Source organism: Sarcophilus harrisii, chromosome 5, assembly GCF_902635505.1.
Source record: "Sarcophilus harrisii chromosome 5, mSarHar1.11, whole genome shotgun sequence".
NCBI classification, from domain to species: domain Eukaryota; kingdom Metazoa; phylum Chordata; class Mammalia; order Dasyuromorphia; family Dasyuridae; genus Sarcophilus; species Sarcophilus harrisii.
Window position 1 is genome coordinate 147,982,750 of NC_045430.1, and position 15,987 is coordinate 147,998,736.

At 33.3% G+C, this 15,987-nt stretch overlaps 1 protein-coding gene across 1 annotated transcript in view; it reads right to left on the minus strand.

Annotated features, from left to right (window-relative positions):
- The window catches only part of ORC5 (origin recognition complex subunit 5), an 85,492-nt gene extending 70,270 nt beyond the window's left edge, over positions 1-15,222 (minus strand). Inside the window, exons 1-6 of the mRNA XM_003771479.3 lie at positions 14,950-15,222; positions 10,610-10,702; positions 7,894-8,094; positions 7,029-7,103; positions 3,854-3,965; positions 1,283-1,413 (exon numbers count right to left, since the gene is read on the minus strand). Coding sequence (XP_003771527.1) covers positions 1,283-1,413; positions 3,854-3,965; positions 7,029-7,103; positions 7,894-8,094; positions 10,610-10,702; positions 14,950-15,021 — 684 coding nt within the window. The 5' untranslated portion in view covers positions 15,022-15,222. The remainder of the gene's footprint in view (positions 1-1,282; positions 1,414-3,853; positions 3,966-7,028; positions 7,104-7,893; positions 8,095-10,609; positions 10,703-14,949) is intronic.
- Between the last annotated feature and the right edge of the window lie 765 nt (positions 15,223-15,987).

A 15,987-nucleotide genomic window follows, 5' to 3' on the forward strand; every position in this document is an offset into this window, starting at 1 on the left:
ACAATCTGAGGGATTGTGAACTGACCTCTTATTTAAAAAGTTTGAGGATCCCTGTTCTAAGGGATCTGTAAACTGGGTAATCTCTATTTGTCGAGGAAGCCTGAGGTAAACCGAGCCTCCTTGGTTATCCTAGTTTAATGGATTACTCACCTCCAAACAAATCTCTTTGTGAGGGCATTATATTGGTTTCTTATAAAATCATTAACTAAGGTAGATTGAGAGTTAGTTTATCTGGGAAATGAAATAGGGTAAACAGTTGTAAGCAGTTGTAAAACTGACCATCATAAAATTCAGGTCAAAATTTAACAAGTTCATGTTACTTCCAAGTATTATTCTTGTGGTCACGACTATATAACTCATTTCAGTCTCTGTGGAAATTAACCTGTATAGACTGGTTTGGAATCCAGTCAGCAGATGTTTGCTTCTTGCAAGATTCTAAAAATAAATATTTCTGTTCTTCATTTAAGATATCTCTGAGTATTTGTAAATTGGATTTGCCATACCACACACTTAATAAACTATCTGAATGTGAGTAGTAATTCATGAATTAAATAAAATTTTTTTCCTAGTTAAAAGATCAGAAATTTGATCTATAATTCACATATAACACGAATTACCTAGTCCTATATATTTTACTTCATCTAAGACAATGTGTTCATTTGTTTAAACATAATTTTTTTAAAACTTTAAGTAAAATAAGAAGTTTTTTCCTTAACAATGAAATGATTTTACAAGAACCCTGCCCAATTACAGATATCATAAATAGAAAATAATCCCTCTTAAAGAATCCCTTACTTCCATAACTCAAGCACCATTTTCTACAAAAAGTCTTTCCTGATTCCACCAACTACTGGTACCTCCTCTCTATTATATGTTATCTTATATTTATTCTATATACATTTATTCACATACACATATGCATGCACATATACGAGTATATGTGTATGTTATGTGAGTATAAGTATAATGTTACATACTCACACACATATACAACATTTAATTATGTACAGATCTACTCCAAAAGTACAGAATTTCACTGAAGGGAGGGACAATTTAATTTTTTCTCTCTATTCCCAGTACCTTGCATATAATAGGCATTTAATATTTACTGAATAATAACCTATAGGTTTTTAGTACAGAAAAGAGACAGAAATATAAACCAATGAGAATAATGTTGTATGAAAATAAGTCCTTAGTTCATGCATTATATCATACTTTTAATATTTTACAGTGAAATAAAAGTAATTTCAAACAAACAATTAAAAAAACTATGCTCACTCACCAGGTGTCTGAGCTCTTTTAGGTCTCTACAGACAGTGTAAAAAACACCAAGAAGAATATTAATATAGGCAGCATAGAAATCAGCTGAATACTCTGGAGGATGATCATGAGACAAAATCTTTTGAAGATGCCCTGGTCCATAAACACAAATTTGTTCTTAATGATTTTCATAAAGCATGCTAAGACATATATTTTACAACACTTTACTACAAAACTTTGAAACAACACAGGAAACCATGAAGTTTTAAGAATCATAAATCCATCAGAACAGTAAAGAAACATTAAATTTTGAAACCAAATTGGGGGAATCATGAGAAGTGGAATTGTGTGATCACTTTAGTACTATAAAGTTTCTTAATTGGTAAGAATGACCAAAAACCAAGAGGTATTACTTCTAAATTAAATCTTAAAAGCCTTATTTACCTTGAGGCAGTAAATATTAACTTTAAAAAAATCTAAAAGAACCCAAGGGTTGAATTTTCTATTATGTTAGATATTCTAAGTAGATAATAATTCGTTTAAAATATTTATTTCATGGAACAAAAAGAATTCCAAAATTCTAAATAAATCCACCAATTTTCAAAGATTTCATTCCTCACCTTATTCTTTCTTCTTTCTCTTTTTAAAACATATTCTTCTTTCTCCTATATCTTAGTATCTCAATACTGAAATTTCATCTTTCTTGGTTACAAACTTTCTCATATGACTATAGAAATTTAGAAACAGAAGATTTATTTTTTCTGTTTATGGTCTGCTCATTTCTAATCTCTGAATTTCTAATCTCATTTCTCTGCATCATTTGACATTATTAATCACTCTTTTCAAAGGTTATTTTCTCTTCACTTGGTTTTAGTGAAACTACACTTTCCTGCTTCTTTTCTTAGCTGCCTGACAGCCCTTTATCAGTCTTCTTTATTAAATTATCTTCTGTGTTGTCCCCCTTAGCCAGGGTCTTTACTAGTACTAGATCCTGGGCCACTGTCTCTATATATACTCTTTCAGGGATCTCTTTCTTTAGTACCATTATCTTTACCAAACCACAGGGTCCCTTTGTTCCAATTCTATATTAGCAGCTGCTGAACAACTCCATCTGGACATTCCATAAGCATCTCAAACATAATATATTAAAAAATAAAACCCAAAATTACCAAAACCCAAAATTGCCAAGCAACATTGAGAGCCAAGACAACAGTTTCATCACTTTATCTTGTACTTTACACTTTACCTCAAGTGTGAGGTAAAATGTAATCTCATCTTCCTAAAGAGATGTTAATTCCTTAAAGAAAAGTCACAATATAAAGAATTTATACACACATCTACATATACAAAGACATTTTGTGTTTTATATATATATATATATATATATATATATATATATATATATATATAAATAAAAGAGAGAATAGGTGATAAAAGGGTTCAATGGAAAGAATAATAAGATTTGAGTCTGACTTCCAATCTGGCCTCAAGCATTTACCAAGTGTGTGACCTTGGGCAAGTCATGTAATCTATGTCTGTTTCCATTTTCTCATTTGTAAAGTGAGGATCATAATAGCACCTACCTCTTCAGAACCTTAATTCTGAAGATTAAATAAGATACTGTGAAGCATTCAGCATAATGCCTGGCACAGAGTAGGCACTATATAAATCCTTATTCCCTTGTGCCCCCTTTTCTTTCCTTGTTATGGGATAGGATGGGATGGAAGGTAGGTGATGAGGGGAAAGACACAGATGCTCATATTATTTCAACAACAATTAACATAAAGTGTAGTATTTCTTTCCTTCAATGAGTTTCTTTTCTCTCTCTCTTTTTTTTTTTGTTTGTGAAAACAGGCAAAATTTTTATTAATAACTGCAGCTAGTTAGATCAGGGGGTCAGGGTGATAAGGCCAAGGATCTGAGACCAAAGCTAGAATAATCCCTAAACATCTCTTTTAATACTCCTTTATTTTATAACTTGGGAAATTTAAGCCCAGAGAGATTATATGACATGACCACGTTTTGTTTTTTTATTGTACCATAATATTTCTTACATTTCATATTATAAGTTATATACTAAATGTTTAGAAAATCCATAACTGTGTTGAAAGAACAGGTGAGACTATATGGATGAATCAGCAAAAATCCAATCCCTACTGAAAAATATACTAAAAGTTCTGATGGTAGATCAGACTATATTATTAATCTACTGAACTATTCAACTGTAATAATACTGAATATTGCCAATAAAATCAGGTCCTTTGGTATACGTGGTAAATCACACTAACAAAGAAGGAAGAATCTCATAGAATAAAAAGTATCATTTAAATGTTTACAAATACAGAAACACTTTCTATATATATGGGCAAATTTATGTGCTGATACAAGGATCATTACACTTGAAATGCTTTTACTGACTGCCAGATTCCCACATAGCTGCATATTCCCACAAATTTCATTTCCTTTAAGAGTTTTTTTTTTTTATTATCTCCTCATTCAAACATATTGATACTATATTGTCTCCTAACACTAATACTTATGTTTCCATTTAAAAACTCATTTCCAAAAGGAATTTTTTTAAAAGAGCATTTACCTATGCTATAATCAGGGAAATACATGATGAATGGTTCAAAACACCCAGTATTTGGTCGAAATTTTTCCCAAACAATTTGACTGAGAAATATAACAGTCACGTTTCTGTTGGTCTGGAAAAGAAAAAGAAATAAAAGGTGACCTTGTATATTAAAATTGTAATCAGAATAGTGATTCCATTTGGATTTTTCATTTAGAAAATTATCAAATTTCCAATTTATTATAAAGTATTTACATACTAAAAAGCTAACTGTAGACATTCTAATCAAGTTACTCATACATTGAAAATTTTCATAATTATCCAGAATTTCTATAAAACTCTTGTATTTGTAATTGTTATTCAGTGACTTTATTTGAAACATATAGCTCACAATAAATGAAATATACCCCTCCAAAAACAACTGCATCTTTCCATAACAAAATTGGCTATGTTTTTAAAAAATTAGTATTTTCGTTATCAATAATGTAAAAAGTATTACTTTCTAAATTTTTTTCTCTTTTAAAATAAAATGGAAAAACCAGAAAGATTACAAAGGTAGATTACACATAAGAATTATGATCCATCTAACTTCAGAAGCATTAAATGAAAATAATGAAAATTTCAAAGAATTCCAGGCCTGTTTTAATTTTAATAATGTCTACATTATTCTCTTGGAAGATAAAGACAACACATTTGAAAAAATTAATAATCATTTCATAGAAGGCCTATGGGCTACATCATACAAAGAAAAAAATAAATCACTTCTAAATGCCTCTTTCCATCTATCCTAGAAACCCAATGGTTTAAAACAGGGGTCCTCAAACTACAGCCCGCAGGCCAGATGCGGCAGCTGAGGATGATTATCCCCCTCATCCAGGATATAAAGTTTCTTTATTTAAAGGCCCACAAAACAAAGTTTTTGTTTTTACTATAGTCCAGCCCTCCAACAGTCTGAGGGACAGTGAACTGGCCCCCTATTTAAAAAGTTTGAGGACCCCTGGTTTAAAACAAAGTCTATATTTATTGTTCCAGGAAAGAAAGGTCTTTGGGAATTCTGAAAATGGTCTAACTAAAAAACACTAAACTTTTTCCATTTAAAAATGATTAGTGATATTAAAAAAAAAAAAAGTACTGACTTATTTTTAAAAATATTGGGAGTAGAACCTTGGAAGAATAATAGAATATGTTTCTTGCCTAAAAATGATTTATAATGGGAAAACATCTGTCTATTTATCTGGAAGAGTATAAAGTATACAATGAATTTTATCATTATTGAAATTTTTATTTGTAGTCTCATGTGAAGAGCAAAGATCAAATATTAACACCAAAAAAAGAATGTTGGAGGGTTCATTTGGAAGAAGGAAATTTCCTCAGGCCTAATACATTTTTCTTGCTTTATGCAAAGTCCTAGGAAACATATTTTCTTTGTTGGCACAAAGGAGAATATTATTCTTGCTTTCCCACATATCTTATGCTCCTTTGTCTTGTCCCCCCTCCCCCACCCCCCCATGTTCAAAAAGGTCTTTAAGTAGTACTTTTAGTAACTTTCCAGTTACTTTCTCACTTGGATGGAAAAAGCCTCAATAAAATATTTGGACTATGAATCTGGGGTTAGCCTGTCTGGTAAATGTTGGTATGAAGAGAACACATAGAGGGATAGCATGAACACCATAATACAGAAATAATGGAAAACTAAAAATGCTTAAAAGAAAAAAGACTTACGATAACGGGGTCTGGCTCCTAGCATCTAGAAGTCTAATAAAACAACAATATGTTAAGGCTAAGAAAGACAAAAGGAAAGATCAGTGCTATGATCAGAGAGATCAGACTCCAAGTCTTAAGGCTACCAGAAGGCAGTGATGATGGGAAATCTTCTATCACATACATTAACATGGATAGAAAAGAATTCCAGCAACTATAAGGTTTCTCCTCAAAAGCAGAAGAGGGCTTAAGGTGAAAAAAGTTAGGTCTCTTTGAAATCAACTTCAATCTCTAAAACACTCAAAAAATAGGCTAACAACCTACATCCCCAGCCTTAGTCACTGGAGTACTTCATAAGCATTGAAAAGGACCCAATCAATATTAAAACTAATTACCCTATATTTTTCCCCAGATAGAGGTGAAAATTCTATTCCCTTTCTCAGTGTAGCCTGAACAAATACCTGTGCTGTCTATCCCTAATCTCTTATCTCATCTCCAAAACCTGTTACTTACCTGTTACTATTCAAAATTCCTTTACCAGAAAAGAATATTTACGATTATATTTAAAGTCTTTAAAAACATAAATAGAATTTGGAAAAGTAATACAATAATGTGAATGAGTTTTCATCAAAGTATATAAATGATAACATGAGATAAATTTTCATAGAGTAAAAGGTTTAGAAAGCAGAAAATCACTGGGCATATCTCAAGGGCAAAGGGGAACAGAATAGACAGACAAGACACAAGAAAAGCTTTACCTACAACAGGTATGTAAAGATATGTTAGTATTTTCAATATAATAAAGAAAAATAGTAGGTAATGAAATCCATTTCATACATGAATATTAAATAACTGAAGGGAACACAGACTTGTAGAGGGATCAAGGTACTTTTCTGAGGTTTTCTGGGTAAGTCAGTTCTGAAGAAATACTCTTTCCCCACCACAAGAAATTTCTGGGAAAAGCATTCAGGACAACTTGGTGTGACAGCCATGGCTTGAATATCCAACTTATTTATGTCACACTTTTAATGGAAATATTTTCAAATGTACCCAAGTGTCTCAAAGAGACTCTTTGACCAACAATATTAAGTCTATTTCACTTTCAAACTAGTTGCTGCATTTATCTTACGTATTTTGCTTTCAAATTAAATAGTATTTAAGAGTTCAAAGTGAAAAATTATTACATTCAATTAACATGTGATGTATGTTTTGTAAAATATCAATACTGGCAGAAACAAGGATAAAAAAGAGAAGGTAAGAATTCATGTCAAAATATTAATCAAAAGTAAAATGTTCTAAGTAGACACAAATCCCAAAATGTTTTAAATATTCTTTTTGGAATACAACTAATGTGTACTTGAAAAACTATGAGTAAGGACAAGTGAAACTGATCCAAGTTTTTGTAATAACTTCAATTTCCCTATTTTGTAAATCTAAATTTTCATTTAACATTTTCCTGAAATAAGACCCACCTCTATTCAACTTAATTACTTACCAATTCCTGTAATCTAAGAAATGCGGGTAGTAGATTTGCTTCCATCTCCCTTAAATATTCTGCTTTATCCAGCACCTTAAAAGAAAAAAAAAAAAAATTAAACATAATAAATTTGAGCAGAGTAAAAATTAACTTAGACTATCAAAACTATGTAGCACAGTGATCTGATCTTTTCATTATGGTTAAAAACCTATAATTTAAACTTTAGGTTCTCAAAGAAGAATTTTTGCTTCTAGTTCAGTATCAAATATCCTTTTCCAATCCAAGCTCTGCACAATTAACAAAGCTTTTTTATGAAAACACAATTCTAACCATATCATTTCTGACACATGAATCTTCATTGGCTCCCTTGTACCTCCAGAACAAAATATAAAACTCAGCTCAGCCATTTATATCTCTTCACAAACTGCCTATCATTTACTTTTCCTGAATTATTTCATATTTCTGCCTTTTGAAGCCCTCTATCTTCCAGTCAAACCAGCAAACTTTGTATTCTCCAAGCTATTTCAAATTCTATATTCATTCTTTTGCACAAATGATTCTATATCTCTAGAATTCACACCCTACTTACCTCATGTCCCACCTACTTCAGAAAGCCATTTCTGTGTCTCACTTTAGTTGTTAATGTTTTTTCCCTACTCAACAATCAATCTCTCTCTCTCTCTCTCTCTCTCTCTCTCTCTCTCTCTCTCTCTCTTTTTCTCTCTCTCTCTTTCTGTAACACACACATACACACCCACTCACAGTCCCTTATTTGTTGGCATTTTGTACATATAACTTATAAATCCATACAGAAATACACATAAAAGTAACCCTAATAAAAGGGTCATTAAAAAAAAAAAAAGAAAATAGTTAAGTTACTTACAATATATACAGTCTGATCATCTACACCTTGGTCTTGAGTCACTTTTTTAAACAAACGAACAAAATCGTTAAATGAATCACAGGCTATATGAGAGGTACATTCATCTTCTGAAGGAGTGAGACAATTCAATTGATTTAAAATGTGCTCCAACAGTATCCTTGAGGTAAAACATTCAACACAGTTCACAATAACATGTGGAAGCTAAAAAAGAAAGAAAATAAACAATAAGTAAACAAGTTTGACAATTCAACTTTTTTCCAACTAGAAGTTGTTACAAAACCAATCATCAGTCTTATTTGTTTAACAACCTGTATAGTTGTTGAAATACCCAATTTATTAAAAAAATAATAATAATTTTAATAACTTGTGGTCAAGTGAAAGCTTGAGTTGTAGTCCCAGTTTTGGCACTAATGTGCAGTATGATCTTGGGTAAGTAACTGATAATTAAAGTGTCTTATTTGTAAAATGAGGAATTTGAGCTAGATGGTCTCCATTATCCCTCCCTATTCTAACATTCTATGGTTCTAAATGAAATAGGCCATGTCATAAAGTTTGGAAATAAACACAAAACCATGTATTTGGTTGTGTTTGGGATCTATGATGAAACACAAAAGTAAAATGAGTAGTTTGAGAGAACAAGTGATGAAAAGTACCATCTTTAGAGGAGGGTGAAGAATGCACTCACTGATGTACAATGACATAGAAAAGGCTGCTGTCATCTGGTTTTGTTTCGTTTCATTTATGTGTAAATGGATTTCTTTTAAAATAAGAAAAAATATAAAATTTAATCAAAAGTTAAGCTGTTATATTTAACCTTTCCAAAAAAAAGTCAAACCTATTGAAACAAACTATTACAGTATCTGTTTTAACCAACAGATCAAAACCCCCCCCACACACTTAGTAGTTACTCTGAAACAGTTACTGTGGCTAAGAAATTCAGGAACCCTGTGGCCACTTTGATGAGCCTCTCTGAATTAGGCCCTTGGGAAAGAGGTATGTATATTCCACTGCTGATCTAAACTTAAAGCTTTTCCCAGTTTTGTTGGACCTTGTAAAGCTTGCAATTTTCTGGCATAGATTACAGAAGTATGTGCTATAAGACATCAACAACAGAACTTCAGAGAAAAATTCTAAATGTAATTCAGGAATATTTATAAAAATATAAATTTTTAAAAAAGCATTTATATTAGGAATTGTATGAAAAGCAGTAAACATAAGTTACAAATAATGAATATTAATTATTTAAAAGTAAAGACTATGAAAAGGAAGAAAAAACAAAAATACAAGAGTTATCAGAAAAAGTAGCAAGATTTATAAGATTGAGACAGTTGAACCTAAAATATTTTATATCTGAAACATTTTAAATTCTTCTCTCTGTCCTATTTAGTAAGCTTTTAGGAATTCACTTATTAACTAGAAACAGTTAAACTAATGAATATTATCACACTGGCAAACTATAACATGTATATGAGATGATGTTATTATGCAAATTATCTCTTAATTTGTAAATAAGGAAATTCTTTAGACCAAAATAGATCAAAAATGATGAATTATAAATTATGAATTAGTAGTGAGTCCTAGGGATAATCCTGAGGAACAGAAGTAAAAATGACTTGCCCAAGATCACATAGTCACTTATGTTTGAGAAGTAGTTGAACTCATATCTTTTTAACTCCAAATCCATTGCTTGCTCCACTGTACCAAACTGCCTTTGTAGATCACCAGATATTAATGCTATACAAATTTACTATTTTTAAAGATAATTTTGAAGCATTTAAACTAATTGTATATTACAAATTAGAATTTAAATGGTAAATTTTGATATTTTTATTTTAGACAATTTGCACTGTATTACCTATGAACACTGAAATCCAATGGTTACATAGTTTATATCTAAACTATTATAGAAAATATTTCAATTTCCTCTATATTTTATGTAAGCTACTTAGAATACATAAAAATGAAGAATCTGAAAATATTTTCAGACACAAGCTTAATAAAATCTACTCAAAAATTCTTACACTGAATGACCAATTTTGTTTTAATTAAAAATTCATTAGTTTAATAAAAAAGTAACCACATAGTTGCATTCTCTACACATGCTTCAAGAAGTGGTAGATTATAAAATAAGACCTGCAGGTACTAATTATTTTTCTATATTCATAAAGAATCATTAGTTCTTGAGGCACTATTCTTCTGATAACTTCTCAGTCTTTTGTAGTCAGGCTACTTCTTCCAAGGAATGAGATAGTTACAGAAGCAGCTCTCTGCCTTTGGAAATAGAGGGCAACAATGAGAAGATTACATTGTTATTCACATTTTGCTACCAATTTCACAAATAATCAAAGTGACACATTCTCATAATAGCAGTAGACAATAATAGGATGTAGCCTACTTTCAAAAACCTTCTAAACATCCCAACCTAAAATGATTTTATTTATATATTTTGTTGTTAGCACATTCTAAGGAGGACTCATTGAAGATACTATATGAAATGTTCCTGCTTCTGGAAAAAGTCAAAACGGCAAATCTACTACAATAGAGTTTAATAGTTATTTATCTAGTTACTAGAGTGGTTATAACACAAAATTTTCAATTATAACCTCAAACATAAGATATATTTGTTTGTTTTTAAAGCAAATCAGTAGTTATTTTTCTCCCTCCATATATTATTAACATTTTAAATCTACTTAAAATGAGTATACATTACTCTTACCTCTGAAGTTTTCATCAAAGTTTCCATCACATAGGTCTTTCCACTAGCTGTATGTCCATAAATAAAAATGGATGGGAAGCTAAAATGATGACGCTAAGGGAGAAAAGTAATGATCAGTTTACATTTACAAAATTTACAAATGCACTGAACTTTAACTTTACCAAACTAATATTTAGCTTATTTTTTCTCATCAATCCAAAACACTGCAACAAAAAGAGCAAATGCTTTGTTGCTGAATAAAAATAAAAATAAAAAATCCCTAAGAGGGATTTTAAGAGGCCACTAGGTCTAAGGCACCATCCAAAGGAAAAACTATTTGTCAGCCCAGAGACTTCTAAAGCAAGTCAGTGATAAAATCTGTCTATATTATTCAACTCAACAGATAGATAATATCTATTTACTCCTCTTAACAGCTCATAGATATATGCTACTCAGGAAATATATAAATATTTTCAGTGATTCCTGCTCAAATAATCAACACTATAAATATTCCTCCTTTAAGAAATTAGGTAGTCAGAATATTCTTGTGGTCAGCAATATTTTTTTTTCCTGAGACAATTGGGGTTAAGTGACTTGCCCAGGGACACAGCTAGGTGTTAAGTATCAAACATTTAATTAAAGTCAACCAGCTGTCAAATCAAAAACATGTCCCAGGACAGATTACCCTACATCTTAGTTAAGATGAAGTTGATCTTTAAAAAATTAAAAATTGTTACTTGGTTTATAGCTAGTTTTGTTCAATTGTTTCAGTCATGTCTGATTTTTTGTGAACTTATTTGGGGTTTTCTTGGTAAAAATAATGGAGTAATTTGACATTTCCTTCTCCAGTTCAGAGTTAAGGGACTTGTCACACAACTAGTGTCTGACACCAGATCTGAACTCAGGAAGATGAGTCTTGTGATTTCAGGTTTGGCACACCATCTATTATACTACCTAGATACCCTTTATGTAAGCTACATAGAATAGCTATGTACTAATTAGAGTAACATATCAAGATAACTGCTTAAACATTAAAATCTTACATCAACAATTGATTTTCAACAAAACAAAAATCATATGGCATATTTCAATATAAATGTGCTTCTTAATATATGTGTGTATTGAATGTTTGAGAATTTCAGCATAGAACCAATATTGCATTCCTATAGAACAGCTTCTCCACATTCAAATTTACTTAACCATAGCAGACTAGAGAGATCTCATTCTCTGAAACCCTAGAGCACTTATTGTTTGTATATTTTGGCTAAATTATATATTATCTTGTAGTACTGCACTGCAGCCATAATTTCAATTCAACAAGAATTTATTAAAGTACCTACTATGTCCAAGACAAGAGGTTAAGAAAGACTACAATAATAAAAAAAAGTGATTGCCCTTAAGGAACTTACTGAGGAATACAAGATATACACCAATTTAAGTATACTTAAAATAATTTTAGGAATAATCCACCAATAGCAAAGAGTGTCTTACATAAATTGATACTTGACCTGAACTTTGAAAATTAAGAAGCCTAAGCCGTGGAGAAAAGGAGGGGACGCACTCTAAGCACGGTCTGCACTAAGATCTATCTATGGGATATGAAATGTTGATTGTGAGAAACAAGGCCACTTTAGCTAGACCACAATATGTGGGAAGAAAAGTGATATATATAAAGAGATAAGAAAGGCCTGCCATGACTACGAGAACAATTTACTCTAAAGGGACACAGAAAATCCTTCCCAAAACTGATCTACCATGCTATATCTTAACTGAACTATGGCTGCCTGCCTTTGGCCCCTACTTCGATACAGACAATTTTCTTTCCCAGGCCTTATGTCTCCTTGTTCTGTCTAGTTGCATGTTGCCCTGCTGCTCTACTAAGATACTGCAGTCTTGTTTTTCTTTAATTCTCATCTACTGGTAAGGAGAAAAGGCATGTCAGAATCCTCTGCCATCACTATTAGTTGAAATGATGACGGGATTATCAAATGATTTTCATATATAACTTTATTATTCACTTCCCATGTAATTCAGCTAGTACCCTAACTGAATGAGACTATAGAAGTAATAACACATCTGAACAGTAGAATATGAATTCCTTAATGGCAGGAATATTTTCAGGTCTGCATCTTCATCAACTAGGACGACTTCTTCTTTTTTTTGCTGAGGCAATTAGGATTAAGTGACTTGCCCAGGGTTACATGGCCAGGAAGTATTAAGTGTCTGAGGCCAGAGTTTAAATCTGACAAGATTTAAACTTGAGTCCTCCTGACTTCAGGACTGGTGCTCTATCCACTGCACTACCTAGCTGCCCCACCAACTAGGACTTCTTAACTCCTCAGCCAGTTTACGGGTAAGAATACATCTATAGCCCAGTTTCTTAAAGTATGGCTTAGGACCCCATATGGAATTGCATAACTGAATGTAAGGATGGCAAAATTATGATTTATTAGTAAATGTTTCATTTGAATACCGATTTTATATACCTATATACCTAGGTTGCATAAAAATTTCTCAGGCAAAAAGGAGTTATGAGTGGGAAAAGTTTAAGAATACATAGGATGATGGCAACCAGTGAAATTATTATTGCATGTGAGGAAATGTTAAAGAAAATAGATATGTCTAGACTAAAGAAGATAGGATGGCAGTCCACAAAATTATAAAAGGCTGCCATGCAGAAGACTAACCAGATTTATACTGTGTGGCCCCACAAGGCAGGTCTCAGACTAATGAGTGGATGTCAAAGAGAAGAAAACTTTGTCTCAATAATAGTATGGACTGCTTTGTGATCTATTAAATTCTCCATCACTGGATGTTTAATCAAATGTTAGACATGTTTACCATGTATTGGTCAACCTGCCATCTGGGGGGCGAGGAGGAAGGGAAAAATTGGAACAAAGGGTTTTGCAATTGTCAATGCTGAAAAATTACCTATGCATATATCTTGTAAATAAAAAGCTATAATAAAAAATTAATAAAAAAAAATCAAATGTTAGAGACAAAAGGATACCTAGGGGAATCATCTAAATCTGGACTCCATTTTTGCAACTAAAGAAACAGGGGCCCAAAGAGGCTAAATGAGGACCAGTGTCATACATACTGAAACCCATGTCTTTTTGGGTATCAATAGTTTTTCCACTACTCCTAATTAATATTCAGGAACAGTAGTGGATATTGTACAGGGGAAATTGTGTAAAAGTATCCCTTCCAAATATGACATTCTATGAACCAAGTTCATAGAATGTCACCTGTTGAGTGACAACAACAAAACTAAGTAGAAAATTATTTGATATATTAGCATGTCTCACTTTATATTATTATTTCCTTCCCCAAGATTTGCTGGGACTAGGTGGTAGTGGCGGATGGAGGGGTGGAACGTTTGCAAAGCCTCTAAAGGTTTCCTCTGGCCAATGGGTCTTTCACTTAACTGTTCTGGAAGGAAATGGTTAAGTATTTTAGGGGGCAGGCTTCTGGATTCCTACACTTGAAACACAACTTTCCTACGCCTCACTTTCCTCACGCCATCACCTACCCTAAATGAAACGTGAATCAATAAATATAGAACACCTCACAATACACCCATGCCTCAGATGATGCTCATTGGGCAAGTTCGTGCTTCACCCCAACAAATAAATTTAACTTTTCACCAAGATTCCTGATAAACAGAACTCGCAACTAGGGCTTCCAGCAGGGCTCCAGCTTACCAAAGCGCTTTGCAAAGCTGCTGTTCCCTGCAGTAGGAGGCTTCCAAAAGAGCTCCACTATATATATATATATATATATTTTTTTTTTAAACCAAGGTCTATCTAGTTCCTTAACCTAGTCCCACTCTGGTAAGATTTTCCCCAGAATTTCTAACTTCAGTTTGGGAAACTGGTGGGTGTGAGGGTGAAAGAGGAAGGGACCGGAAGAGAAAAGAAGAAACGCTGTGTGATGTCATTCGACCCTCACTGTAACCCTGTAAGATCCCTCCCCCTCCCCGCCCCCCCAAGGAAACTGAGGCTGAAAGCTGGAGCAACGTTCCCATCACGAAGCTAGACAATGTCTTGGGCAGATTTTGAATTTGGGGCTTCCTAACTCTAACTCCAGAGTTCATTCTGCCAAGTAAAAAAATAAAAAGATAAAAAGGCCAGAGAACCTTCTGAAAGGGGCAGCCAGGTGGTGCAGTGGATAGTGCACAGGCGCTGAAGTCGGGAGGACCCGAGTTCTAATCCGGCCTCAGACACTTAACACTTCCTGGCCGTGTGATCCCAAGCAAGGCACTTAACCCTGATTGTCTAAAAAAAAAAAAAAAAAAAAAAAAAAAAAAAAAAAAAAAAGGTCTGAAATTAGAGCTTAAGTCAACCATTAGCGAACAATACCTCTCCAAACAAGGCCATCAAAGTAGACACTTGGGATTCGCGACAAAGCACCACGTTCTCCAAAGGAAACATCGCAGCAGCCGAGAACGACCACAAACCGGAGCCGCAGAGAAAAGAGCAGCAGCTCCCTTTAAGAGGTTTTAACCAGCAACCCAGAAGCTGACGCGAAAGCTCAAAACCATCTGAGCGTCCGCTCGACACTTAAAAAGCCCCGGTCCAACCTTTCCCGGCTTCAGCAGCCTCTACGGCCTGACGCCGCTACGTCGACGTCTTACGTCACCACGTCGGCGTCCCCGTTCTGCGTCTGTATGGAGAGGACGCGGGGCGGGACCTCGTAGACACCGCCTCCCAGGGGATTTGTGGTTCTTCCCAAGGCAGATAAGGAAGGAGGCGGGTCCTGGAAGAGAGGAAAAGGAGAGAAGTGGGAGAACCGTAGGGACGGCGCGGGGAATAGCTGCCTCTGCGGGCCCAGCCCGGGCTCTCCGGGACCTGCGGCTCCCCCAGGGAAAGCGGCAGCGGCGGGGGTCGAGCCGGGGGCAGTGGAGGCTTGGGAAAGGTTTGCCGCGCGTTGTAGCTAGGCCCCGGGAACTGCCGTGATGGGCCGGCTTCTGGCTCAGATCCCAGTCAGTGACTGGGGGCCAGTTAAAAAGTCGGTATATACACGGTAATTTAAATCATATACACCTGTAAATAAACATTACGTATACATATGGACGCACCCGTGCTTTTTTATATTCCTTCCATAAATGGGTATGGAATTATACACATTTACATGGAATATTAATATAAGATGTAATTATTATATAATTATATATCATATATTTTATATTAATGTTATATTATATATAATTTATTATAGATGATGTGCTAATATTAATATAAGATATAATTACTATATAATTATGTATATCATTTTATATATTTTATATTAATATTATATATTATACACTAATATTAATGTAAGATAATTATTATATAATTATATATCATATATATTTTATATTAATATTATATATATAATTTATTATATATAATGTA